This window comes from Oenanthe melanoleuca, chromosome 3 (assembly GCF_029582105.1).
Source record: "Oenanthe melanoleuca isolate GR-GAL-2019-014 chromosome 3, OMel1.0, whole genome shotgun sequence".
In the NCBI taxonomy this organism is placed as follows: domain Eukaryota; kingdom Metazoa; phylum Chordata; class Aves; order Passeriformes; family Muscicapidae; genus Oenanthe; species Oenanthe melanoleuca.
Genome location: NC_079336.1, coordinates 97,491,739 through 97,517,654, shown reverse-complemented (window position 1 = coordinate 97,517,654; position 25,916 = coordinate 97,491,739). Strand labels below are relative to the sequence as shown.

The 25,916-nt window shown below is 44.6% G+C and overlaps 1 protein-coding gene across 2 annotated transcripts; it reads right to left on the bottom strand.

The window, feature by feature from the left end:
• Window positions 1-4,714: 4,714 nt before the first annotated feature.
• Window positions 4,715-10,450, bottom strand: CST7 (cystatin F). Of its 2 annotated transcripts, none has more exons than XM_056486778.1 (4): window positions 10,325-10,450; window positions 5,874-6,046; window positions 5,515-5,631; window positions 4,715-5,054 (listed from the first exon to the last, which is right to left on the bottom strand). In XM_056486778.1, the coding sequence occupies exons 1-4, from the start codon at window positions 10,398-10,400 to the stop codon at window positions 4,962-4,964; spliced, it is 459 nt and encodes a 152-aa protein (XP_056342753.1). In that variant the 5' UTR covers window positions 10,401-10,450; the 3' UTR covers window positions 4,715-4,961. The 2 variants fall into 2 exon arrangements, with proteins under 2 accessions (XP_056342753.1, XP_056342754.1); XM_056486779.1 differs by having other exon boundaries at window positions 10,328-10,438.
• Between the last annotated feature and the right edge of the window lie 15,466 nt (window positions 10,451-25,916).

Sequence of the window (25,916 nt, the reverse complement as noted above, 5' to 3'; positions counted from 1 at the left end):
AGAAGGTGATGCTAAAAATATCACCTGATTTCACTGGCCTTCTGTTCTTCTGTTAATGGAGGGCATTATGAAAATGACTCTTTACTGTCAGTGCCTCTGTCACCTCATTCTGTATTACTGCCAGGCTGCAGCAGTCCTGTGGCAAGTAGCTGATGGCTGCTGGATCAGACTGACTTGTTTCTGTACAGGCCAGGGGCTACTGTTTTTGGGAAAACCCAGTCCAGGGCAGGCTGCTTCAGTACCAGCTGGTTAACACTGCTCTGCCAGCCCTCGCAACTACTTGTCCTCTTCTGGTGGGATATGAAAGTTAAACTCGATGGGATCTCAAGTTGGGGTTGAAAAAGCAAATCTGCTGTGGTGATTTTTTTTATGTTGATGCATTGGCACCCTTGGGGCAAGCCTTTGCCTCTTGGTACACAATTATCACTAGTGATTTATTTGCCAAAGTTGTTTCACCAAGTAACCTTTGGACAGAGTGCAGTTCTCAGTTATTTTTTAATCGTACTGCAGACTGACTGGACTTGTACCCCATAAGCTCCCTCTTTTTATACAGGCTGGACAGACAGGCTTTATTCAGTCTGAGAGGTTAAATATCTCTGAAGTCTGTAAAGTCCCAGCTGTGGTGGGTGGCACAATGCTAAGCAACAAACTTTTCATGGTGACAGGCTGCTTAAGCACACCACTGGTGTTCCATTTCTCATAAGAACCTTAACACCATTTTAGCTGGCTCCCATTCCCAGTGTTGTGCTGGATCTTGATAATCCATCCATGGTATGCAGAAGTGGGGGGAATCTTTAGTAAAACCCAGATGAAACAGGTTGACTGACACATAGGGATCATTATTCAGCGTAAGAGGTGCTTAAGAACAGTATTTTTCTAGAAACTATTTAAAAAAAAAAATCTCAAATCTTTTATTGGCTCTCAAATGCAAGAGTAAAGCAGCAGCACTAAAATGCCTTTGAAATAAACAAACTGTCATAATGTCCTCTTGATGCTCCTGTGAGGACTGGTTTTACAGGCTCATTCCACTTCCACAGAGGCTGAGTAATGGTGTGTTGATTTCAGATGGATGGTGACACACCTGCCTTGAGCAATGAGAAACCTGGAACAAGTCAGATTTGGAAAAAAACAGCCAGTCTTCTCTTTTGATGATATGAGTGCAGGAATATGACACCTCTGTAGCTCTGAGACTGGCTCTTCTCTAGTGTGAGAAGTCTTACTGGATGCAAGAACACTTACAGAGGTATCAAAGGTCTTGTCAGAGCTTTTGGTGGAAGAAGAAAGGGGCTGTGGTTCCTTAAGAAGGGAGGAAGTCCTCTCTGCATAACGCCCAGAGAAGCCTGAGCTTGCTTCCTGTGTCTTACCCAAGTTTCTTTTCGGGCAGACTATGGCATATGAGAGAATGTTGCCCTGTGTCCTGAAAGGCTTGGAGAAATTTTTGATTTAATATAAAGCCCTGCAGTAAAACTATCAAGGAAAGGAACTGAGCTGGAGTACACCACAGCTGTGCATTTAAAGAATGTGTTTTGTTTTGCCTTGTTGGTGGAATAGATGTTTCTGTGGGGCATTGAGTATTGAGAGGAATTTGCTCAAAGTATCTAGAATGTTACTCCACAGTTAACTGCCCTGTTTCTTGTCTGGAGCAAACTTCTGTATTAGAGCTGCTGAAACATAACTTATGTGCCCATGACATTTTTATGCAAATGTTGGTTTCTCAGTGTGAACAGCTGAGGAAAGTGTTTGCAAAGTCTTGGCATAAATCCGATTCCTTTAAATTTGTGTCTGCTTTGTGCCAGTAAAAACTTTGCAGGTGAGATAATGACCTCTTAAGTTTCTGAGGCTGTCTGCTGAGTGATCACAGCAGGGATCTGATGATGCTGACACTTGGCCTGCTCATCTAGCCTGCTTAAAAACAGTTCTGCAAAAGAATGAGCACAGGGGCAGCTGATTTTTGCTAATTTGTTTGAGGTAGGGACTGAAGAATGTAGCAGTAAGTTGTTGTTGTTGTTAGCTCTGTGTGCAAGGCTTTTTCCTCACACTCAGCAGCTGTTGTGTCTCCTTATCTGTCTGCTGCCAGCTCAACCTTGTGTTGGTTCCTTGTGGCTGTGACTGTCCATCTGTCAGTGGGCTCTGAAAATCAGTCAGTTTGTGAAACTGGGTGTGCATCTGATACAAGCAGAACTTCCAGGTCCTTCATGTAGAGCTGCTGATGTCAAGAGAATGCAAAGTGGGAAGTCTATCAGTCAGCCATGCTTTATATTTTGGTGCAAGCAGTTTGTCTCCTGTGCAATTTAAAAGGTGGGAGTATGAGAGGAAATATTTGCAGAGCAGAGCCTTTGAGCAAATGCAGATCTTGGTTTAAGGATCACTGGCCACTTTGGAGCTTTGGTAAAATTCAGGTTGTTGTCCCACAAGCTCTTAATGTCACTGCTGGGATTGTTCCTTTTTTTTCTTCAACATACAGGGCTGTTAGAAACGAGTTTTCCTTCTCACCTCATGCCCTAAATCTTTACTAAAAATCTTTTGGAAATAGATGTCAGAGACTCAGCAAGGTCTGCAAGGGTATGAACTCCTTGGAGTGAATTGGTGAACTGTTAACCGTGGTTAAATTGGAGCCAAGATGCAGAAGGCAGAGAAATTGGCTTTTGGACTGCTGCATGTCATTGTGATTAAATGGTATTTAGATGCAGTTCCTTAGGTCAGTGCTAGCAGTATCCTCATCTGTAATTACCCAAATCCTTCCTGAGTGAAGTGCTCTGGAGTGATAGAAAGAGCTCAGTTGACTTTGGCTCTGCTCCTTTCTTTGGTGCTTATGAAAGCTCTGTTACAATAGCCTTTCTTATTGTAAAGCACACTGGAATTATGCGTAACAGTGAACACTTGGATGCAGATTTGAACATAAGGCTGATCTGTCTTTCTCAGCAGGTGCTTGTCTGTTTGGATGGAGAGGTTTGAACAGTCATACTGCATTTTCCTTGGGAGAACAGCAAAAGCCTGTTGGGTTTGTCAGCCTGCATGGTGCCGAGTTCACCTGGCTTTAACTTTTGTTCTCTGACAAATGGAGAATTGGCTTGCTGAGGTGACTGAGATGAAGCACTGTGTGTCAGGGGCTTGGAGAGTTGCACAGGGGACACTGTTGTGTGATGTGCTCATTGCCTGCATGCATCTCTGCACAGACCTGAAGTGACAGTGTGCTGCCTGCTCGCCCCCATGGGGGCACGTGAGAGGTAAATATCATCTGTTCCTGAACACCAGGCTATCTTGCTGGCTGAAGGAAGGAACATGGATCTGCCCAGCCTGTTCTGGCCCAGACTGTCTAGAGATGACAGCCTGTTTGGGAGTCCTTGGCATTGTGTGAAGCATGCAGCTGAAGGAGAAGAGGGATTGAGACCATTCCTAACCCCTCTGAGACACAAAGAACAGCTCTTCTGGCTTCTCTTGGTCTCCTACAAACTTAGCTGTGGCTTAGCTTTCCTGCTTTGTGGACAGCCCAAACCACCATAGATGACTTTTCTCCTTGTCTTTGGCACCAGGCTGTGAGGGTGGCTTGTGTGATAGCTGAATGTAGCATCACATTGCATCCTCTTGTGGCTCTTCTGGAGCTTTTTTAAAACACTGTTTGTTTTGGTTTTGGTTTTTCTTTCCCCAGCCAAGATACTGCTGTTCCTAAAGGTAAGATGCAGCACAGCTGCCTCTCCAGCATTGGATGCTGAATTTGAGCTGCAGCTGGGCCACCTGTTCATCACAAGTGGTGTTTCTGAATCAGAACTTGAGACATGCCCAGCTTTGGGATTACTTGGAGCAGATACTCAACTGTACTATTAATACCATCTGTTTTAAAAACCCCAGACCTTGCCTTAGAGCCCTTCACTGGCCTTTTTTTGACTGAGTGGTTGTTATGATGGCTGAAAGTGGGGGTGTTACTGCTAATAGGAGTTACAATATTGCTGCAGAAAGGCAACAACTCTCAAAAAAAATAGTATTTGTGGGGAAAATGTGTTCTTTGTGGCTTAGATCAGGGTCTTGCCTGTTTAGAAGTGCTGGTCTGTAAGTCTGTATGACTGACCATGGGCTCAGACTTTATGGCTGTTTTAAGGGAGCAGCTAAGCAAATCCTTCTTAATAGGACCCTTAGTCCACTGTAAGCAATAATTAGCCGACAGATGAAGAGTGAAGACTTGAAGGAATGGTAGATGTCCACCTAAAGAAGACCATCATTGTGTTGAACCTGAATATAAGCTGTCTGGCAGAAGTCAAATGTTGTATATTAACCTGGATGGAACTATGCTGTTTAACCTCAGAATTATTCTTTGGGAATATGATTAGCTGTATTTGCTTTGGTATTTGCCGTGGCATTTGCAGCAATGCCCTTTCACAGTGTAGCTTTGCTTTTGATTAAGACTCATTAGACTATGTAATTTCTGGGCTGTCTGTGTTTCAAGATCCTTATCCATACCTCTGTCTTAAGGAAAAAAAAGAACAGCTCTCCCTCTTGCCTTCCTGATAGATATGTCAGGCACTGGAAAATCTTAAAACTTGTGTGTGTATGTATACTCAGGCAAACCATCCCACTGTTGTAAAGCTTTCCTCAGTGTTGTATTCACACATGCTGTGGTTTAGACTTGTTTCCATCGTGGCTTTTTGAAGGTTCATCACAAAACAAGTGCAACAGAGCTTCCTGGGAGCGCTTGGAAATTCAGCCAGAGGATGGATGGTGAATGAAGGACAACACATGTTCATGTGCAGTTTAGTTTTGGAAAAACAGATACACAGCTGCATAGCAAGACATTCAGTCAAGGCAGGCCTTGTCTTTTGAGTATCTTTCTCAGGGAAAAAACAACCATGTGCTTTGAGAGAAAAGCTCTGTGGCAATTCTATACAGCTGTTCCTCACTTCAGTATTGACCTTAGCAGTCCAGGCAAGGAAAAACTCATGGTGGGAAATGCCCTGTAAGTCAGGCTCTCATGGGGAAAGGTCTTGGTGACAGTGGTCAACAGGGATATGTACTTTATGTGTCCAAGGTGTTATCCAGACCTCAAAATAGCATCTCAGCATCTGTGAATAAAAAGGGAATAGGTGAGAAAGTTCAGGTGTCTGCTGGTTAATCTCAGCATTGCAAGCTGTGATGAGGCAGGAGAAAACAACATCCCTTTGTCTGCCTGCTTTATCCTAGGAAAAATACTGTTTGCTAGGTAATCCTGTCTAGTGGGAAAGCCTGTGTAAAGTGTCTCCCATCCAGGAAATCTATTTGGCACCTACTTTATTTCTTCACACTCTCCTCAGTCACTCAGGAATATGGGCCAGGTAGATGTGTCTGGTTCAACTCCTTGCAGAAAGAAACTGGCCCTGGATGCATGAAAGGTGATAACCTGGCCTCACCCCAGCTGGCTCTGCAGAGGAGAGGCTTGTACATGTATGAAGACATGGCAGAGCTGGTCTAAAGGTGATTGTACAGCTAGAGGTGGCCAAGAATCCCCTGCAGTTCCTGAGAACCCCAAATGAATTGAACACATACCTGTTGCAGGTTTTTTTCCCTTTGAAAGTGACAACTGTCCAGGCTGGAGTGATCCCTCTTCTCACACACGGTGCGTTTGATTTCCACGTGAAGCATGTACTTCAGCCCTCTGACAATCTAGAGAAAGCAGTTTCCTCCTTTAAAATAGGGGCAGAGGAAAGAGATGCCAAAACTTTGGCTAGGAGTCAAATGCTGCACTGAGAACTGTGTCCCCTACACAGAGCCCTCCTGTGTAGCAGTGCTGTAGGGGACAGCATTAGCAGTCCTGAGGAAGATCAGGGATATTGTATCTTGGATGTGCCATAGGAGGGTCAATTAAAGGATGGTTTGAAGGACCATCAGGAGTCTGCTGCTCTTACCTGTACCATGGCTTCCTTTATCTGTGATTCCTTGAACAGAAAGAGGTCATTTGACTTGTTGTTGTATTTGTAAACCCCAAAGCGAGCGGCCTTGCGGACCCCAGGGTTGTTGGTGTTCACTGGGACAGGGGAGCCAGGTCTTATGGTTGAGTGGGGTGGTGGAACATTTGTAACTGAAACAACACAAAACATCAGGATACAGCACATCAGGGCCTTCAAAGGGTGAGAGCTTCAGCCCTGTGAACCAATGTTAAACCCTTTTACTTGTCCGATGCATTTGTACTTCAGAAGGTCTCTGCTCGTATCCGTTACAAAATAATTTTCGTTTATATATCTGAAATGGTGAAATAGTCCTAGGAAATTAAATGACGTAAAGAGATGCTGCCAGAAGTGAAAGCAGAGTTCAAAATGACATAGAAGAAGACAGAGTTTCACAAATATTATTTAAATGTCTCTGGTATAACTCACAGTTTATAGAAGAACCAACTTTGAATCTGCTTATGAAGATAGATCATGTTGCTCAGAGTACAGCATAGTTTTGATAACATATCAAACAGTGGCTCAAGAGTCCTGCTGTTCTTAATTTGCGTATCTTATCTTACAGATATAAGATTTAACCCACACCCCACCCTTAAACCTTTGATAGCATCTTGAGGTTTCTGTGTTAGAAGGATTTAGATGTTAGGAAGAAATTATTCACTGAAAGGGTGATAAGACACTGGTATATGTCCAACCCCTGCAAGTTTCCAACTCCAGGTTAGATGGGGCTTTGAGCAACCTGGTCTAGTGAAAGGTGCCCCTGTCTGGGGCAGGAGGGTTGGAAGTAGATGGTCTTTAAGGTCCCATCCAACCCAAACAATTCTATGATTACCACGGTCATGGAGGGGAGAAGCAAGGTGTGTAGGAAATGGAAATTGGGGAGTGTGGGGGGGTTAACCTATGACCTTTCACATTATAGCATTTCATAGAACCATTTACTGTATATTTTTGCTTTCCTGTGTAGCTCTTTCCCCATGCACCACTTATTTTTCAATCATTTGAAAGAAGCTCAAAGCCTACAGTTGATATCATTATTTCACCCTCTTTTACATTTCCCTTCCTCTCCATCTTTCCCCTTGTGAAATCAAAGAAAAGGAAAAAATCCCCAATCCTGCAGGAGGTGCCATCCAGCCACTGCTAATGCCAAGGCCTGCCAACACAGGAGATGGCCCTGTGTGAGAGCAGGCAGTGAGCCTGCCTGTGCTTGTGCACACACAGAGGTTGTACTAAATCTGCTGTGCTGCATTTTTCACAGTTAAAACTCTCACCCATATCCAGCTGCACAGAGCATAGGCTCTGTACTTAAGCCAGTTTGTACTGAGAAACCTAAGCAGAAGAAGACAGAGACAGCTTGATGATCCAGAGTCTATTAAAAAAAAATTTAAAAAAAATTAAAAAAAAAAAAAAAAAAAAAAAAAAAAAAAAAAAAAAAAGGAAAAAGAAACCAAACCAGAATTATGTGTCATCATCAGCATGGAAGGTGACAAAAATTTATCTTGCATGTTGCTTATGCACATCCTACTTATACTGTCACATCCTTCTCACAGGTGTTAATTGCTGCTCCCACTTGTAACAGTGCTCAGGGATCTACACCTTGACCTGCAAAGGAGAGACTCAATTCTACATCCCTCCTCAACTCAAGGATGTCCAAATCCATCTCTCTTCCTGGCTGATATCCCAACTACCTTAATGACCCCTGTATTTTCTTGCAGGTGGGAGCTGAGAGACCCAAGCCATGTGTTGAAGAGGAGCAAATGTTCTTCAGGTGGCTTTGTGTCTGGTGTGGAGGTGATGAGCTTTTCTGTCTCATGCCTCTGATCTATGTTGGCACTGGGTGTGCAGCTAGTACTGGGCAAATGTGGTGTTTTTTCACCCAACAGCCCAGAATCCACTTGTAGGTCCCAAGACTATTGTCTGTGGGATGGTGTTTTCCCACTGCAGCAAGGGTAGGATTCAAGTGTCACAAAAGCTTGTGACCATTCAGCCTTGGACCAAAGACATTTCTCAGGCAAGCACATCTTGCCCAGTGCTCAGCTCATGGGTAAAACTTTTCATAGGGGTTTAAGGCTCTGGCATCCATAGGTGATTCAGTAGGGTGATGCAGGACCTGTCTGGAGCAGAAATGAAGCTTGAGGCAGAGCAGGGCCTTGGCTTGCCCACAAGACCAGCTGTCCTCATGCTCAGAAATGCCATGCTTTTGCTGTGCCATCAATACCAACCCAACAGCTAGAGGGACCAGCTTTTTCCTGAGCTCACCTAGCAACAGGGACATCCTGCCAGGCTGAGAGCAGATTGCTGCCTTGGGCTCTTCTTGCTGCTCCCCAGCACCTTGCTTGTATATCTGCTCTCATGCCTGTTGGAAAGTCAAGTGTGGAGGTGGGGGGTGTGATAACATCAGACACTGTTCTTTGTAGAAGGGGTGATAACCACAGCCTCTTTCAACCTTTACACTATGTCCTTTTGTGGTTTTTGAGAACCCTCAACACCTCTTGAGTCATGGTGATGACTTTTGTAGGCATGGGGTGAATGGCTGAAATCAGACTGTGTGGATGGGAAGAAAACTATTACGTATATTATTCAAACCAAGAGTCAGAGTCCTGATTCCAGTGCCTGGGAGATCCAGAAGTATCACACAGGGCCAGGCCTCTGAAATGCATCACCTGGAGAGGTGAGCAAACTGGACAGCTGTTGCAGACAGGTAGACTCAATATACCATGTATTTAAGAAGAGGATAGGCTATAGGTTATATTTCCCCCCAGCTTTCACTAAGGGGTACTGGGCATTTTACCTTTCTCACCTGTTGCAACTTGGTGTTGAAAATTACTCATGCCAGAGCAAAGTAGGTATAAAATCTATTGAGTCCTTGTGGGAGATGTTTATGCCACCATTTTCCTCTGGGGATTTGTTGAGGCTAGGATTTGGTTTTCTTTGTGCACTTTCATTCCCATTCAAGGTGGTCACTGCATGGCACACACACTGGTCTGAAATCACTGTTTGAAATAGTTTGTAGTTATTTCCAAACTCCAAAGACTTTCTGGTGTGAGGTACCTGTAATTCTGATTTTCTCTCTGCAGCCTTTTCTGACTGTTTCATCCCTGACTTGGTTTGAGAGCCATTACCTAAAAATTCAGATTTGTGTAAGGTGATGGCCCCATTCCAGGCACAAAGCAGACTGGCTCAGAGGGTCAAATAGCAGTGCAGGGCTCTAGGCATACCAGCATTCCTGAAATCTCCAGCCTGTGAGGGAGCAGAGGCACAGCATAACTTGGCCAGGCACACACAATACTCAGAGGCCATGACTGTGATCTCAGGATCTGAGCAGCCAACTCTTGCTGCTCTAGTAAGAGATGCTTTGGAAGAGAGCATTCATATTCAGAGCCCATCCTTGTTCCTGGATTTGGAAATGTGAGAGAGAGATGGAAAAGCCAGCCCTCCTCCTGTTCCTTCTGTTGGGCAATAGTAGGGTTAGAGCCTTTTCTTGCTCAAAATTAACAGGCAACCAACTGTTATTGAGCAAATGAGGGCTGTTCTTGCAGATATGAGCTGAATGTTGTATTAAGAGGCTCTCTCTTGTGCTTTCCTTCTTGAGGATTGTTTTGGGGACCTTGTATTCCTGCAGAATGAGAGAGCAATTCTGTGGATGCTCCCTTCCAGGCTGCAGTGAAACAAGTAAGCAGATTGCAACAGGTTGATTTTTTTTTTTTTTTTTCCACTAGATGCTTTGAAAATCTCCTCCCCATTACTCCCTCCTTTAAAAACTTCCTCCCCCTAGCAAGGCTAGGGCTTTATCTTTACATTTAAGATGTAGCAGAGTTCCTGCACTCCTCTGCAGCCCCCAAAGGAAACCACAGCGAAAACAAAAAGCTACTGGCTAGCCAAACACCATCTCTGACTTCTTTCTGTGTATGGCAACCAAAGAAATACTGAAATATATTCAGTAAAACTGAACCGAAACCTTCAGAGAAAAACACTCATGTCTGCAGCTCCCATTCTGAAGATTTAAGGTCAGCTGCAATCAAGAGAGTTCCCTTGCTCAGCAAAGAAAGAAATTAGACAGGTTAATGCTTCAGTAAGTCATCGGCACTCAAGTGTCCTTCTGTACTTAGCAGTCAGATTGTTACCCACAGTCTTTAGGTTTAATAATCAAGGTCATGCAGAGTTTAAATACTGACAGATGAGTTAAAACAGTAAATTGACTTTAAACCCCGTAAATTATATCTCTGGATAGCATAGTTCACTAGACAAGGAGGAAGTCTTTTCAGCAGTTGGTTTTTCAGCTGCAGCCTGAACCCTGCAGTGCGGAGCCAGCATGGGCAGCAGTGGCAGAAAGGCTGTTATTTACTGGAGCATTACATAGCAGCACTCACAGAACCTAAACCATGAGGGAAAAAGCAATTATTTTCCATTCTCACCACCTGAAGTCGCGATGAAGTTCCAGAGTGCCAAACAGCAAAGTGCAGTGAAGCTGCAGGCAAAGTTCACTGCCATCTCCACCACGTCAGAAGAGGAGTAACTGCCCTGCTTCCTGCCAAAGAAGTGCTTCTGTGAGTGCTCTTATTGGCTGGAAGAAAAAAAAAACTACCTTAAAACCCCCTGCATCATCACAGCTCCGATGCAGACTTTGTCTCCTGCTGATGACCACATACCTCGAAGCCCCGCCACAAAGCTGTGGCTTGGTGACAGCAGCACCAGTGAGACAGGGACTTTTGCTTTGTGATCCTCAAGGATTGGGCAGAAGCGTGGACAGATACATGTGACACAACACTGGAAAGTGTTGGGGGATGAGGAGAGTTACAGTCATGCGCTTTAAGGATCATGGGGAAACTCCATACCTAAGAAATAGGCAATGAGCCCGGGGGATGTGGCTTTTGGCTTGCATATGTGCATCTGTGTGTGGACACCTGACAGAGATGATGGGCCCAGTGTCTTGCTTCCCCTGATGTGAAGATGTGGGATTTGGGTGAGGGATACGGGGAAGTTTTAGGGGTACCTACCCAAGGGGGCTGTGTGGAACAAAACCAGTAGGGAAAACATTTTGGATTTTGTGGTAGAGGAGAACATTGCACCCTACATTTATAAGAGGTGTCATGACAACAGGAAAGGGCTGCATTAGAGAAGATGAGTTTATTCTAGGTGATGTCCAGAAAGAAGTGAAATAGGAGAGGGATATTTTGTTTCTCTGTGGCTTGCAGAGCTCTTCAGCTCTGTGGTTGGATTCTCCAGTGCAAGTTCTTGCTTTCCAGAAGACCCTCTGTAGGCAGTGCTGGCCCATGCTGTGAAGCTTGAAAGACCAGGCAAAGGGCTTAGTTGCCAGGCTTTGTGGCACAGCTGAAATAACCAACTGACAAATTTGGGAGTCTGGGAGACGAAGTGTTGTCTCACTGAAGGGCTGAGAGGAGTGGACCTTGCTCTGTGTGTGTGTACATTTGTTTCAGGTGAGCAGGAAGGTGATGTCTGCCTTTCACTTTGCCCCAGCATTGCCCCTTTTTGAGCAGAAGCATCATATGTCCTCAGATAAAGTCCTAATACAGGGTACTATGGGTGGTGTCAAAGGGGCTGGAGGAAAATATTCTTAAAGCTTTGTTGTAGGAAGGGATTAGATAAATCCAGTTTTGAAATGTCTCATAGAGAAAGAATGTGGCAAGCATGATGTGTCACACTTGCACAGGCTGCTGAATCCTATGCCACTGCTAAGCCTATGGAAAACATTGATACAGAATGAGAAGGACTATATTGAGAGGATTTTAATTACTCACCCTCCTTTTATTTGTTTTGAGTTTTCATGGTAGCCTGACCCATGACTGTGACAGGTAGGGATGCCATCAGGTATCTTCACCTCCTGCCTTTCTCCTGAAGAGCTGTTCTCTACATTTGCAACCTCACTGACAAGTTCTGGCAAGTATCTTTCTAAGCCTATAGTCAGGTCCTCTAACGTGCAAGAAAGAGGTGGTTGGGATCCCAAAACTTGCCTGATGAGACTTAAAAGGGCTTATGGGTTTTCATTTACTCCAAGATAGAGGCATGGGAGAAATACCAACAGGATGTTCTCAAGGGGTCAAAACAACTAAAAACCCCTTTGCTGGCATCTTTAAAAAATCAGCAAACATTGGCAAAATGTTTAGAGTACCCTATAGCAGACTTCAAGTACATAAAGGGGGTCTAAAAGAGAGCTAGGGAAGGGATTTTTTATATAGTGAGAGATCCACAGGAAATAGCTTTAAACTGACAGAAGGCGATTTTAGATTAGGTATTGGGAAGAAATTCTTTACTTTGAGGGTGGTGAGGCATTGGCACAGGTTGCCCAGGGGCATTGTGAATGCACCATCCCTGGAAGTGTTCAAGGCCAGGCTGGATGGGACTTTGAGCAACCTGTCCTGGTAGACTGTGTCCCTGCCCAGGGGAGGGGGGGTCAGAACTGGGTGACCTTTAAAGTCCCTTTCATCCCAAACCAGTCTATGATACTATAATAAAGCCAGACAGCAATTTCAAAAAACCAGCATGTATCTTCAGGTGACACATTTTTTCCTGTCTTCTTCCATTGCCTCTTCTTTCCATAAAAATGGATAATTTACAGGTCTTCCATATCAACTTTTCCTTCTTCTAGTGCCCCTTTTGTGATTTTGTTGAGGAAGTTTCTCTAGTTCTTTATTCCTAGGAAGTAACAGAGTGCTCACTGATGACTAGTAGTATAATAGTGCTAAGTGGTATTTTTTAAAAATCACAAAGAACATGACACCAAAAATCTCACCAAAATCCTCCCCCTCTCCCCAGTAAGAGCCAAACAGTATCAAACTCCTCTAAGGCCACAAGGTACAGGTACCTGTTATTTTTCCTTGGGAAATTTTGTGCTGTGGAATAAACCAGTGCCTGGAGACTGTGATGGTTGTCCCTTTGCCAAGTTTCTTTCAAAGCAGATATCACTTCCTGGGATACTGCACTGTGCCCCAAATCCATCTGCAGAAGTGGAACAGCATGATGTTTTGCCTGACATCCAAGCCCAGAAAATGAATCAGATGCTCTTATCATTGAAGCTCCCTGAGGGCCACTGATAGGAATTTAATCCCCTTTCCCTAGAAAGTGTGTGTGCATCCCCCCTACATAGCCCAGGTCATGTGGGGCACTTTGTGGAGTAGATTTCACCCACTGAATTTCCCAGTGTGTGAGCTGGCATCCTGAATAGGGAGAGGATGAGTGTAAGTGAGCACAAAAACACTCATAGATTATCCCAGGGCAAACAGAGCGTTTGCTTTAAGCAAATAGCTAGCCCTGACCTAGTCTAAATCAAACTTGTGATCTTTCTGCATTAAGATGGATTATATAGATCTTGAAAGTCTTGGACGCATGAAGAAACCTTGTGTTTGGTTTTTTTTTTGTGTGTGTGTGAGTAGGGAATGTTTATTGCAAGCCTTGGGATACACATGCTCTGTTTTCTGCAAGGGAATTTGCAGGGTTGTTACATTCTTTCTTTGTTGGCCTGAGTTACAAGAGGCTTTTGGCAACAGTGCAACTCTGGGGACTCTTTAGATTAAAATAAAAAAAACCCAACCAAACTTCTATTATTCATAAATCAGGGATGTAATTATATTCTCCTTTGGACTGAAAAAGCAGAAAAGCCACCATACCTGATATTTGATTTTCATTTGGAACATGAGGTGGACTTCATCATCACTTTTTGCTTTAGTTATTTACAGCCTCACATTTGTCCCTGCAGCACAACCCAGAAGCTGTCACTGCTCCTTCTGGAACAATGCCAGCAGGATCTGCAAGGGATCCTGTTGTAATTATACTCCTGTAAATGCAATCAGCATCTAGCCCTGCACACACAACATTTCATTTTCAGTTCTGACTCCCTATATGTAGTTTGTGTATCAGTGGGGGCCTGTAAGAAAAACAAATCTCATTAACTTTTGCAGGGAGTTGGAGGATGACTGGAGTGTGAACTGTGCATTCCAAGGTTTTAATTAAGACACATTTACCACTGTCAATAGTTGGGTTTTTTTCGCTTTTAAATATTTTTAACATTTTCCAAGCTTTCATCAGATTTCTAGGGCAGCTAATTTAGTTGGTGTTTGTTGTATCAGGTGTTGCTTTAATGGAGGGTCTGAGCAAGATACTCCACACGGGAGATCTGCACTTTGCCAGGGCAAAATAAGTTGAGGTCCAGAGAAAGGATAGTTCAAGGAAGAAGGACCAGATTAAAGAATTCAGTTGAGGACTCAGCTGCTCCTCTGCCTTTCTACAGCAGTTACACCTCACCAGCCCAGCTTTTGTAGGTGGAAAACCACCCAGACAGGCCACAGGATACATGATACCCTTCTGAGCAGGAGTGTGGTTGAACAAGTTTGGTGAGGTACAAGGGGAAGGAGCATTCAGTCAGCAGTGGTGGCCACATTTGGGAATATGCATCCATGTACTCAGTAACAAGAGGATGTGTGGGAGAAATTGGTAGGTTGACCTCCAACCAGAGAATTTGTCTACTTGCCTTTCCTGCCAGGTGCTCTGAAGCTCACCCACACTCCCCTGTGCCAAACTGCATAAGGAACTGTGACTTCTCAAGGGGATTGAAGGTCATGTAGTTGCATCTGGTTTTTTTTCTTTTCCTACCTGCAATAACTTCTGAATTTCCATCCAACATGAAAGTAATCTGGGAGGCTTGAGGACAATCTGGTTAGCATACATTTCTAGAGGAGAGACATGAAGAAGAAATGACTTGGCTGAGGCAGGGGTAGGGAACACAATGGTGTGGTTATCTAGTTTATCTGCCAGCAGCACGATCAGCTGCTGTGAGAGATGGCTTATGGATTGCACTGCAGGGTGCTGTGATATACGTGAAGACTCCTCTATGTCTTACCTTGTGGCTGTGTTACAAATTTACTCACCACAATCGGGTAGGTCAATCAATAAGGAAATATATTAATTTGTTCATAAGGAACAGGCAAGCAGTGCTGGGGACATGGGGAGACTATGCTCCACCTACACATCTATCTCACCTTTGGTCACTGCCCCTTTTATAGGCAGCCTCTGGTGGGGCTGTGTGTAGTAATACTGAACAAGTCTGAGCCACAGTGACATGTCTAGGCCATGGTCTGCAACATGGTATGCACCAGCCAAACTATATTTAGCTGTTATTCTCCATATTTTGCTGCCTAGTTGTTTTTCTGCATATTTTGCTCTTCACATGCTTAGCTGTTTTTCTGTATATTTCTTAGTTTAGACCAATGTTTTTAACAAGTGCACAGGATGAGCCATTTTTAGGTGGTGTTCTGCAATTAGTTGAGACCCTTTGTTATAGATAATAAAAGGATCAAGGCGAATTAAGAATAATCATAAGAAAATATTTTTATTTCGCGACAGAAATACGGTCTTTGATAGCCACAATCAAAATAGGTCAGCGCCAAGCTCGGGATCGGCGCTGGGTGAACACACACTGATCCGAACTCCACCGCTCCGATCCCCTCTGCTCACAAATGTCATCTCGACTGGGTTGGTTTTACAGTTTTTTTCCGCCTGGGGCAGAGGTTCTTTTCTTTCGTTGTTTCGCATATTCATGTAGTTTTCTTTTTCTGCGCTAGGCTGGACAAAACCATTTCTGGGAAGCGATGAATGTCGATGAACGCTGACGTTAGTTTACCGGGAATCCAGTATTGAGATGTATTTTCCCTGGTTATTTTGATTGGTGATACTTATCAAGTGCTCATCGCTTGGGTGTTCCCCCGACTGTCTCTGAAAGAGCCCATCTCCGCTGGAGCCTCATCTATTAACTTGCTAATTTAGGTCCCTCTGCTTTGTCGGCAGCTGTAGTTTCGCAATCTTGTGAGGCAATCCTTTTTCCCCAACTGCTACATGTGTTCTAAAGATTTTCTTATTCATTTTTTTATCTATACAAGCATGTTTTATTTCGCATAAATTACAAACCAACACGAATTATTTTATAACATATATTACACCCTTCAAGGCCACTGAAACATAAATTGTGCTAAATGCGGGGAGAAGGAGCTGAAAAACTTAATACCGAGATTAGAAGACCCAAGATAAAGGTGGGCAGCGAAGTTCTGGACAGCGACCATCATCGTACCTGAAGGGATTGTGCAAGGAATGTGAACAGCAGAGAGGCACCAATCAAATGTGTGATCGTGTGGACAGTAGTCTTAGAATGTATAATTAGGGCTGAAAAGTAAACAATAAATCGGCTTCTGCATAATCATATTGATTTGCTGTCCGGAACTCCCATTTCTCCACAGCCATGTCATGCCCACTGTGCTGGGGTACAAGTCCGAGTAAGCCTGAACATGTTGGCTAGCACTCAAGCAGCAGTGGCTACAATCCTCCCTCCCCAGGTCTGGACAAGGCTTGAACATGTTCTCAGGTTACACTCCTAGCAAGCAGGTAACAGCAGTAACAAGTCTTTTCATGTTGCCACAAGCCTGCATTTTCCTTATACATAAAAAGTGGGTGCAATTCATAATTGTAATGGCAAAAAAGACATAACAGCAAAAAGCCAGCAATTCACAGCAAAGTGATTCTAACAAATATAATGAAATAATGATATTTTTCTTTGTCTCATGTCCATGCTTTACTTCAAGTTCAGTATTCTTGTTTGTACTGATTCCATGGTGTGTTTCTATAATGACATGAATCACTATGTAACATCTCACAGCTGTTTTATTAATTTTGATATGAACAAACCCCCCATCCCTTCCCTCTCCAACTGAAGAGCCCAGATGCCTGGAAGCATTGGCTCAGTCAGCTGGCTGGGGTCCTCTTTGGAGACCAACCTGGTTAAATGGGTCTTATGACATTGGAAAGTGACCCTTACGGAAGCTGCAGAGGGTTAGAGCTGCTCGAAAACCATCCACGTGGCCAAAGTAGGGTTAGCAGTAAGAGGTTGCCTCAGAATTGCAGCTGTCAAGGATCAGATGAATGCTGGGTTTTTGGTATTCAGGATGTCCTAACACAAACCATGAAAAAGCAAGTGCAAGACACAGTGAGGCACTGGCACAACATGGCAGGCCTGTGCCTGCAATGCAGTGCATGCTGCAGGTCTCCCAGTGTGAGGGGAGAAAAATCTGTGCTCTCTAGCTGTATTTGAAAATCCCTTCCACAACTGGGTGGAGCTTCTCTGCTTGGCAGGTACCCAGCTATTCAGTGCTGGTGAGACTTGGATCTGACAGCCTCAGTTTGCTTCTGCTCTGCTGTGTTCCATTTCACCAGAGCTGCCTGCTCTTCCCTGATTCTTCACCTCCATGAGGAACAGCCACCAGCTGATCCGAAGGAGGGCTGAGATGTGCTTTCATACACAGGTGGCAGCACCAGCATGTGCAAAATGCTCCCAGGGCTAAGAGGATGGTATTGGAGAATGGTGTCCTGTAAAGAGCAGAAAAGCAGGTCCTAAATAAAATTAAAACCAAGCAGAACTGTGTGCTTGCCATTGTTACTTTAGGTAGGTACACGGGGTGCCCAGGCTGAGGACAGAAAATTAAATCCCCCCTCCAATCCTAGCCACTCTGCTTCTCCCTGTAGTTTGGGCAGAGGCTGAACAGCCACACAATTGTTACCTGCTGAAATCCATCACTGAAAAAAAGTGGTTCTATAGCAAAAAAAGCGAAGAATCAATCAGGGCTTAATGATTTTTCCCAGACTGCAACAAGAGCTCTTTCTCAGCAATTGGAATCCTTGTCCTTCCACTCCTGCTGAAAGGCTGAGGAAGTTTTTGATCACAGGCACGAAGTGAAAGCTTCAAAGCCCTTGTCTGCACACAAAAGGGACTTCTCAAAAACAGCTCCCCCTGAGAGGCCAGTTATGAACAGCCCCTGCTTTGTCAGTGCCTATGAAGAAAACCAGGTAGTTAACAAGGATGGAATAGCTGTGCTTAAGTTTTATAATAAGATCCAGAAATGCCACTAAGCCTCCCTGCTTCAGAGCACTGTGTGAGCTGTGCACTGGTGGAACAGGGAACAATGGGATGCCTTTTTACTTTGTCTTGAGGTCTTTCTTGTGAGATTTCTACACTTCCCTTGGAAAGAGCAAGTGCAGTGGCTGTTGTAGACTGGCAGAATGAATTTAGCCATACTAGAGACACCGGGAATTTTCTGTAGAAGATGTTTCGTTGCAATGTCAAAATATATTGCTGTGAAATAAGGTCTTTCAGGCACCTTAATTAATTTTTTTTTTTCTGTTTTCCATGAGCAAAACACAGCTAGAGCAAGTGAGAGTGCTTTGGATTGCGCTGCCATTAAACACGGCTGCTGCAGTGTGTCAGGGGAGCTGTTCTAACACGTGCTGTGTGCACGGCATGGAAAAGGGTTAAGTTGTGTGTTAACTTTAATCTCCCTCTGGGCCTGTCTTGGTTTTCCAGCACATTTAGTGGTACCTTATTTTGCAGAATGTGCCTTAGGTGCAGGCAAACTCCATCACTTCCCCCTGGCCCATAACCAGAGTTCTTGCTCTGGCTCAAAGATGTATCTTCTGTATAAGACTGGCAGAGAGGGAAATTGTGTGTCAGCAGTGCTGCCCTGCAGTCCTTCAAACTGGCTTTTCTGGGCTGTGCCTGAGGGTGAAAGCTGAAAAGTAAGGAGCTATCTCTGGTAGTGGGAGCAGAGATGCAGGAGAGGAACAGACCTCCTTCAAGCTGACCCTCTCCAACCTCCCAAGCAGCTTCTGTGATCAGATCCTCCCATTTATTTCCATTTCTTCAGACTGCTGATCTCTCCAAGACAATGGGATGTCAGAATTTGAGCAGATATCAGTGAGCAGCTGTCTCAGTCAGAAAGAACTTTCCCCCACAGAATAAAATTTCTTTGTCACAAGCTGCTGGGGAAGACCCATCACCAGGATGAGTAATAAAATGAGGTAAAGTGAGGTCCTGCAGATTTTCTGTGTGAGATGGAAAGAGCTGGGAAAATTTAAAATGAGCCCTGAGGTGTGAGAAAAATTCCCTGAACACTCAGGGAGGCTGTTCTTCTCCTTCTTGCTGGGAAGCCCAGCATCATCACACAAGCACAATGAGCCAGGGGAAGAGGAGAATGGCAGCCTTGGGACATTTCTGCTTTCACCAAATAACTTGGGATACACACTCTCTTGTCTATGACTGCTTACTTGTATGAAGGCATCATCCAGAAAGCCAAATAACCAAGACATTTGCATGAAAGCTTAGGGAAGCAGCTGTACCACTGAAGAGCTGGGAACACTTTTTTCTTTCCTGTGGGAAGGGACATTTTCTTGTAAACCAGCAGGGTACCAAGGAAAAGGTGGAGCTTAGATTAACTCAGAGCCTATAAGCTACACCTTTGCTCTGAACTGGGCATAGATTGCAGGACATTGTGTGCCCTGTGTATTCATCTTGAGGTTGATAAAAGTGGCCAGAAGACCTTGGACTGGACCTTGGAGCAGGCAGAGATTGGCACAAAAGGTGAGACATTTTTGGGATTCATTCAGAAGCAAAGGAGTTAATTTTCCTCCCCTGGCCTCCCAGGTGTGGAACAGGAACTGCATCTTTCAGAAAAGCACTTGGAGCTCAGCTCAATGTGAACTGTTGACATAAATGCAGTTTCCATCCTACCTCTTCCTTTAGATGGAATTAGTGTCAAATGGTAAATCACCTCCAATAGCTTGATGAGTCTGCTCAACCTCAGCTCCAGGACAATACTGCTAAACTTTGCACACCTGCAAGAATGCCAGTCAGTAAAAAGAGAGCTTTCTCTTGATTTACAGGGTCTGTGACTTGTAAGTCAGCTCCTCTTTGATTCTTTTTCATTGTCTGTCATCTGTAGAGCAGTTTAAATGTGATAAGCAACAGAGATCTGAATGCAAGGCTCTTGCATAAATGTATGAAAAAACCATCTTTTTCTTTGATTTGGATTTGTTGTGCATTAACACCATCTACTAATGAGGAGGTTTTGGAAGTGAGTAGCCAGCTGTCAAACTGGTGTCAAACTGCCTTGTGTGGCAGTCTTGTCCCACAGAGATCTGTCCAAAGGCCTTCGGTCTGTTATTAGCAGTTGCAGAAAGGATGGACACATCAACAGCTACTGGTTTTACTGACATTGGATTAGGCATGAAGACCTTCCCCCAGGCAGTATCCAAGCCATCTATAAATGTGTGATTGTATCAGGGGCTGGAGTCAATGTGTGCTGGGGATAACAGTAACACCTAGCTCTGGCTCAGCTCATCCAGAATAAGTGGAGCCAAGCCTTCCATTCTGGCTTGGAAGACTGACAGGGAGCCTGCCCTCTTGGATCAGGGAAGGCTGCAGGTCACTGCCACCAGCAATGGCCAAGGGAGGAAAAAGGGGCACAGGGGAAGACAGAGACTGGGCAACCACTGGTTCCAGTTAGGAAGAATTATCAGCCTGGTGGGTGTGGACTTTCCCTGGACTGGGGCACTGGGATCAGCCTGACCCTGGAATCAGGCAATCCATGCTCAAACAACAAGTACTGTTCATATGGTCTGACCATTGGAAAAATGAGGAGGAAAGGCCTTTCTCTATACTCAGCTGGGAAACCAAGCCAGGACCAGCTGTATCTGGAAGAATGCCTGCACCAGGGCTCTGAGCATGAAGGTTGAGTGTTCCCCATGCCCATGCCTCCTGCCTGGTCTTTCTCCCCATATGAGGTCAGGGACTCTCTCCAGCTCACCCTCTTTTGAAGTGTTTTGGTCCTTCAGTGAGCAGGGTGTGAGCTGTGCTGCTGCAGCAGGAGCAGGGATGGTTTTGCATTCAGGGAGTTTTCCACACAGAGGGTCAGACTGCACAAAGCCCATCTGCAAGATAACCCTGAGAGAATCTGAACGAAACTGTGAGTAGGAATGGGGGAACGTGCTGATTCAGAGAAGTCAGAGGTTGGCTCCATGGGGCAGAGAGGATGTCACTGCTGGAGGAAGAATTGGAGAATACCTCAGTCAAAAGGTCATTCTGGCAGTTTTTGGAAAGTCAGAGAGATTGAATGTGGATAAAGTGGGTGCAGATAAGCCCACAGGGAAAGAAATCTGGAGCTGCTGTACCATTGCAGGTTGTATCGAGGGGGCACAGTGTTCTTGGCAAGTCGGTCCATGCTTGTAAGGACATCCTGCTCCTGCTTCTGTAGACCCTGGCCCCAAACCCCACATCAACAGCATGATGGGGACTCTTGTGAACAGAGCCTCAATTGGTTGAGTTCAGGAACAAATAGAGATGTCTTGAGGTACTTTTGGGGAGAGCAGACTAAGCTGGTATTTAAGCAGCCTGAGGAAAATACAGACTTTCCATTAGGTATATGAAGAAGCTGTCCTACCTTCCCACTTCCAAAGATCCACGGTTTCTGAAAGATGCCTTTGTTCAAGATTTTGGCTTCATACACAACATCAGAAAAATGTCCCAGGGTATCAGCAGCATTGTGGTCAGAAGAGTAATAGTGATAATCCCAAATGCACTCCTCATGTCCTGTCTGTGGCAAGCTGAGGGGTGTGGTTCTTCCCTGAGGATTGTTCTGGACTACACAAGCACCTACAGCAGCATTCACAGCTTGCCCTTATGGAAATCAGAGTTCTCACCTGCCCTTGTATCAGCTAAATAGATCTGTGTTCATAAAACGTCTGAGTCTCTCTCCCACTTAAAAGAACCCAGCCCAAATAAACAAACAGGAAGAAAAAAAAAAAAAGACCTGAAAAGCCTGGAATCTTCACAAAAAAAGCTGGTGGGGGACTTCCTGGCTATCCCACTCTGTTCCTATTGCAACAATGGTGACGTCCCTTTTTGCTCTAGTCTTGGACAAATAGGAACAAGATATTATCCTGGAATTAAAGAACTACAGGAGGAGCAGGGTCAAGGCTGGGACCAGCTGTATTGTGGGGCCTAAATAAGGCTGCCAGTTTATTTAGTATGGCACAAAGAACCTGATGAAATGACCGCCCAGGGACAAGAGGTGTTAGAGGACTTCTTAACAGGAAAGAATGTAATACCCAGTGACTGGAAATTGAAGTCAGCGAGAATCAATGTAGAACTACAATGCAGATTTTCCAGAGAGAGAGCAATCGGCCTGATTGCCAAGGGACTGAGTTCTCCATCAATGTGAGCCTTCAAATTAAAGGGAGGTGTTTTTAACAGCCTGCCAGCACAATGGCAAGAGAATTCTGGGACTTCATGCAGGGGTATTAGATACAAGGCGACCAAGCAATCAGTCTGTGTGTGGCAAGTGCTGCATCTCCTCGGTGATGCTTCTAGGACAGAGTGCATCTCTGGTTGAACATGTCTGGAAGAGTAAGGATGAACAGGACTCAGGAAGGGAGAAAGCTGAGCACCAAGCATTTCACAAATAAACTAAAGACCAGTCTTCCCTAGAGCTGAATCCCTGGGTGAGTTGGGTGGAAGCAAGGGTCTCTACTCTTGAGACAGTCAGCACATGTAAAATAATTTGTACTGATTTTGGTTTTAGACAGTTCCTCATTTTTCAAGAACATCATCTGGAAGCTGTTTCAGAATATCTTTTGTAAGCTATTGCACTGCCACTTCCTAACCAGGAGCCTATTATCATTTTAGCGAAAAATGTACCTCATACAGTCAGAGGTAACTTGTGGCAACTAACATTCAAAATTTCCCAGCTTTTACATGCTCTTTAAAAAAATAAAAAGTTTATATTTTAGCAATATTGTATTAAAACAATGTATCTTGGAAGCTGCCATTATTAATCTGGGAATGGTCTGGGCTGTGTGGGAGCATCCTTTGCTGGTCTCACATTCCCATTACAGCACAGTGCCCACAAGCAGAAAAGCTGAAAAACGTTGCAGTCATGCTTCTATGCCAGGAACGTGATTTTTACCTTTCTAAAGGGAAGCTTTATGTATACAACTTGGAAGAACTTAGAGGCTTGATAACCTGCAAAGGTCTGGGGGGCTACATTAGGGTCACAACACCTCAGTCCTAGAGAGGCAGAAACAGGCAAGGAGTGTTTACCTCTCTAGGTTATGGTGAGAAGTGCCTCATTCCCATGTGCCTTTGCAGGCAGATATTAATGTCTTGGGTTTGATTGGTCTGTACAGTTGTTCCACCCCTGTTCCACCCCTAATTTGTATCCATTCCAGAATGTTCTCCCCTCCACTGGTCCCCATTGGCTGTGTTTTGCCACAGTGCCCACCCCCACCACCCCGTTGGTTCCCCTGGCTGGCTGCCCCTCCTCTGCCCCACTTTATCCCATTCCCACTGGACCCTGACCCTCCGACCAGCCTTTGAGTGGGAAAGGGACAGAAGTCCTGTGTTTAACCCTGTGCTCTTGCTTGGTTGCATCAGTGGATTTTGACTAAAACCTGATTCAGAAGATAAAGTTTAACAGACAGCATCTCTCTAATAGGATTTTCCCAGCCTGGTGTTCTCATTTAATGCAAAGTTGTCTCTGCTCTTTACGTTATACCCCTTGCTGAACCACTTGCTGTTACCTGTATATGAGTGCTGTACCTAGAGGTCCTCTTCACATACAGCTTCAGATTTCAGATGTTGTATGAGCTTGGCTGGCTCTTGGCTTCATCAAAGAGGAGTTTCTTAGCCCAGTCCTTCTCCTCAAACTTCTATTTTGCTGCATATTATGGTGCATATGTTCAGAAGGGTAATAAATTCAGTCATTTTTGCTCTAAATGTAATACCTAAGTAATTGCCATCTATTTATTTTTATTGGTAGCAATATCTAAGCTTTATGAATGCAAGCTCTGGACTCTTTCCCTCAGTGTGCAAAGCATTTCTTAATAGAAGTGAAAACGCATTTGTGAAGGTTTAAATTAGGTGGCTGCAAAGAGCTGTCGTTATCATGGAATTTTGAATCAGAAGGGACATTCAAGATCAACTAGTTCTAACCCCTCTAGTGGTTAGAATGGGCAGGGACACATTCCACTAGTCCAGATTGCTTAAAGCCCCATCCAGCCTGGCCTTGACACTTCCAGGGATGGGACATCTCAGCTTCTCTGGGAAACTTGTGCCAGTGTCTCACATGCTCACTGTAAAGTATTTCTTCCCAGAATTTTATCTAAATATACTTTCTTCCCATTTAAAGCTGTTTCTTCTGGTCTTGTCACTACATGCCTGTTGTCAAAAGTCCTCCAGATCTCTTGCAGGCCCTCTTTGAGCACTGTAAGGCTGCTACAAGGTCTTCCTAGAGCCTTCCCTTCTCCAGGCTCTCTCAGCCTTTCTTCCCGGGAGAGGTGTTCCAGTCCTCTGAGCATCTTGGCCTTCTCCAGACCTGCTCCAATAGTTTCATGTCCTTGCTATGCTGGTGGTCTCAGAGCTAAATGGCAGCACTCCATGCCTTGAGAAGCACAGATGGAATGACACTTGGATCCTGGAAAGCCAAGTCCAGGGGCTGTTTCAGCCTTATTGACAAGCAGTGGGTCCAACCCAGCCAGACCTTCCCTTTCTCATCCAACGCTGCAGGAATTGTTCCATGGTGTTGGGGCCTTTGGAATGGGATATTACTGGTGTGGTTTCCTGATTCAAAATGAGCACAGCTCTGGGAACACCATTGTGGTAATTTTCCTTACCTTTTGCAGTTTTCTTTTTCATATTTTTATCTATCTGCACTGGGAATAATGAACCCCCAAAACTCACTCTGACCCATGTGCACATGGTACACACAGATCTTTTTGGTAGTCACATTGAGCAAACTTCAAGAGAAACTCTGGGTAATTTTTGTCAATATTTTCATCTCCATTTTACCATCATTAAAATAAGCAAGTCACCTCAGAAAAAAAAAAAAGAGAGACACAAAAAAGGTTCAATAAATATTAGTGGGTTTGAAATCTTTGATAAGAGTCTGTGCTGGCTTTTGATTACTGCTGCCTTTTATAAAGTTAGATCTGACTCTTTTATTGTGCATTACCAAGAGATAAAACACAGTTACTGCTGGTGTAATTTGGTTCTATACCCTAAGTAAAAATACCTATTCCTTGATTCCCAAATCTTATCAAAAGGGATAATCTTATCCCAAAAGGGATAAGATTTTAAGTAAAGTCCCTTCCTATTTTCATGGGAATAGACCTAAAGTTATTTTTACTCACTAATTATACAGTGCCCACTAAAATGCCAGTGGATAGGAACATCCTGGGGTCACTGAAATTCAGAGAGGTGTTTATTTGCCAGTCATGTACCCCCAGCCCCCAAGTCTTTCCTCCCTTGCAGGGGCTCCTGTGGAGGAACACACAGGATCCTGCAAGCCTCACGTGCTGGACTGCCTGTTGCCCTGTGCCAAACCCCAGGGTCAGCACTACCTGTGGGACTGTGTGTGTCTGTCCAGGCACCATGTTCTGTGTACGGTGTCTGCTGCAGACAAGAGAGATTCCTGTAGGGCTCAGCAGGCCAGAAAGTGTGAAATGTGAGGAAGTCCTGTTTAAGTCCTATGCTGCCCATAAGCAGTGAATCCAGCTTTTCAGGAAGAGTGCTTAATCAAGGCGAGGAAAATTTAAATTCTCTTCCAGCACACTTGGGCCGTAAATGAACTTTATAACAAGGGTAAAATGCCATCTCCACTGGCTGAGAAAATCTGTATAGTGATGGTTCTTAGACAATTCTATCTCATTAGTACAGTAGGTCTGAAAAGACCTGGAACAGAATGAGGCCACAGGCCCCAGGGATGTTCCTCGTGCTAAAATGCTAAACCCAGACTGGTTCAGGGCAGGGTAAAGCCTTGCCCTAAGAGGCCTGATAGAAGGGTGAGCAGAGGTTCCTCCTTAGTGATACCTTCCCTGTGGTTTGTTTTTGAAAGGTGCCTGCCTTTCTCTCCTTGGAAAGAGCATGGAAGAGGAAAACGGCATCCTGACTCATGCCCTAAGCACCCCCAGCTTTCATTTTGGATTTGGAAGTCAGGCTGGTGAGGCGTGAGTGGCACAGTTATTAATTTAAACATTCCTGGTGCAGACCACACCTCAGAGGAGCATGGAAGAGGATGGACAGGAGAATGGTGCTTGGCTTGCATAGGCCCCTGTGGGATTTTACCCAGATTTCTGGGGACTTTCCTGCACCAAGGCTTCAATTCTGAGTCTGCAGGTGACTCA

Coding starts and splice junctions, on each gene's coding strand:
- CST7 (XM_056486778.1), bottom strand. CDS start 10,400: ATGGCAGTGAACTTTGCCTGCAGCTTCACTGCACTTTGCTGTTTGGCA. Junction 6,047..10,324: donor CTTCATCGCGACTTCAGGTG/GTGAGAATGGAA, acceptor GTGTTGTTTCAG/TTACAAATGTTCCACCACCC. Junction 5,055..5,514: donor GGGAAAAAAACCTGCAACAG/GTATGTGTTCAA, acceptor TTTTATTCACAG/ATGCTGAGATGCTATTTTGA.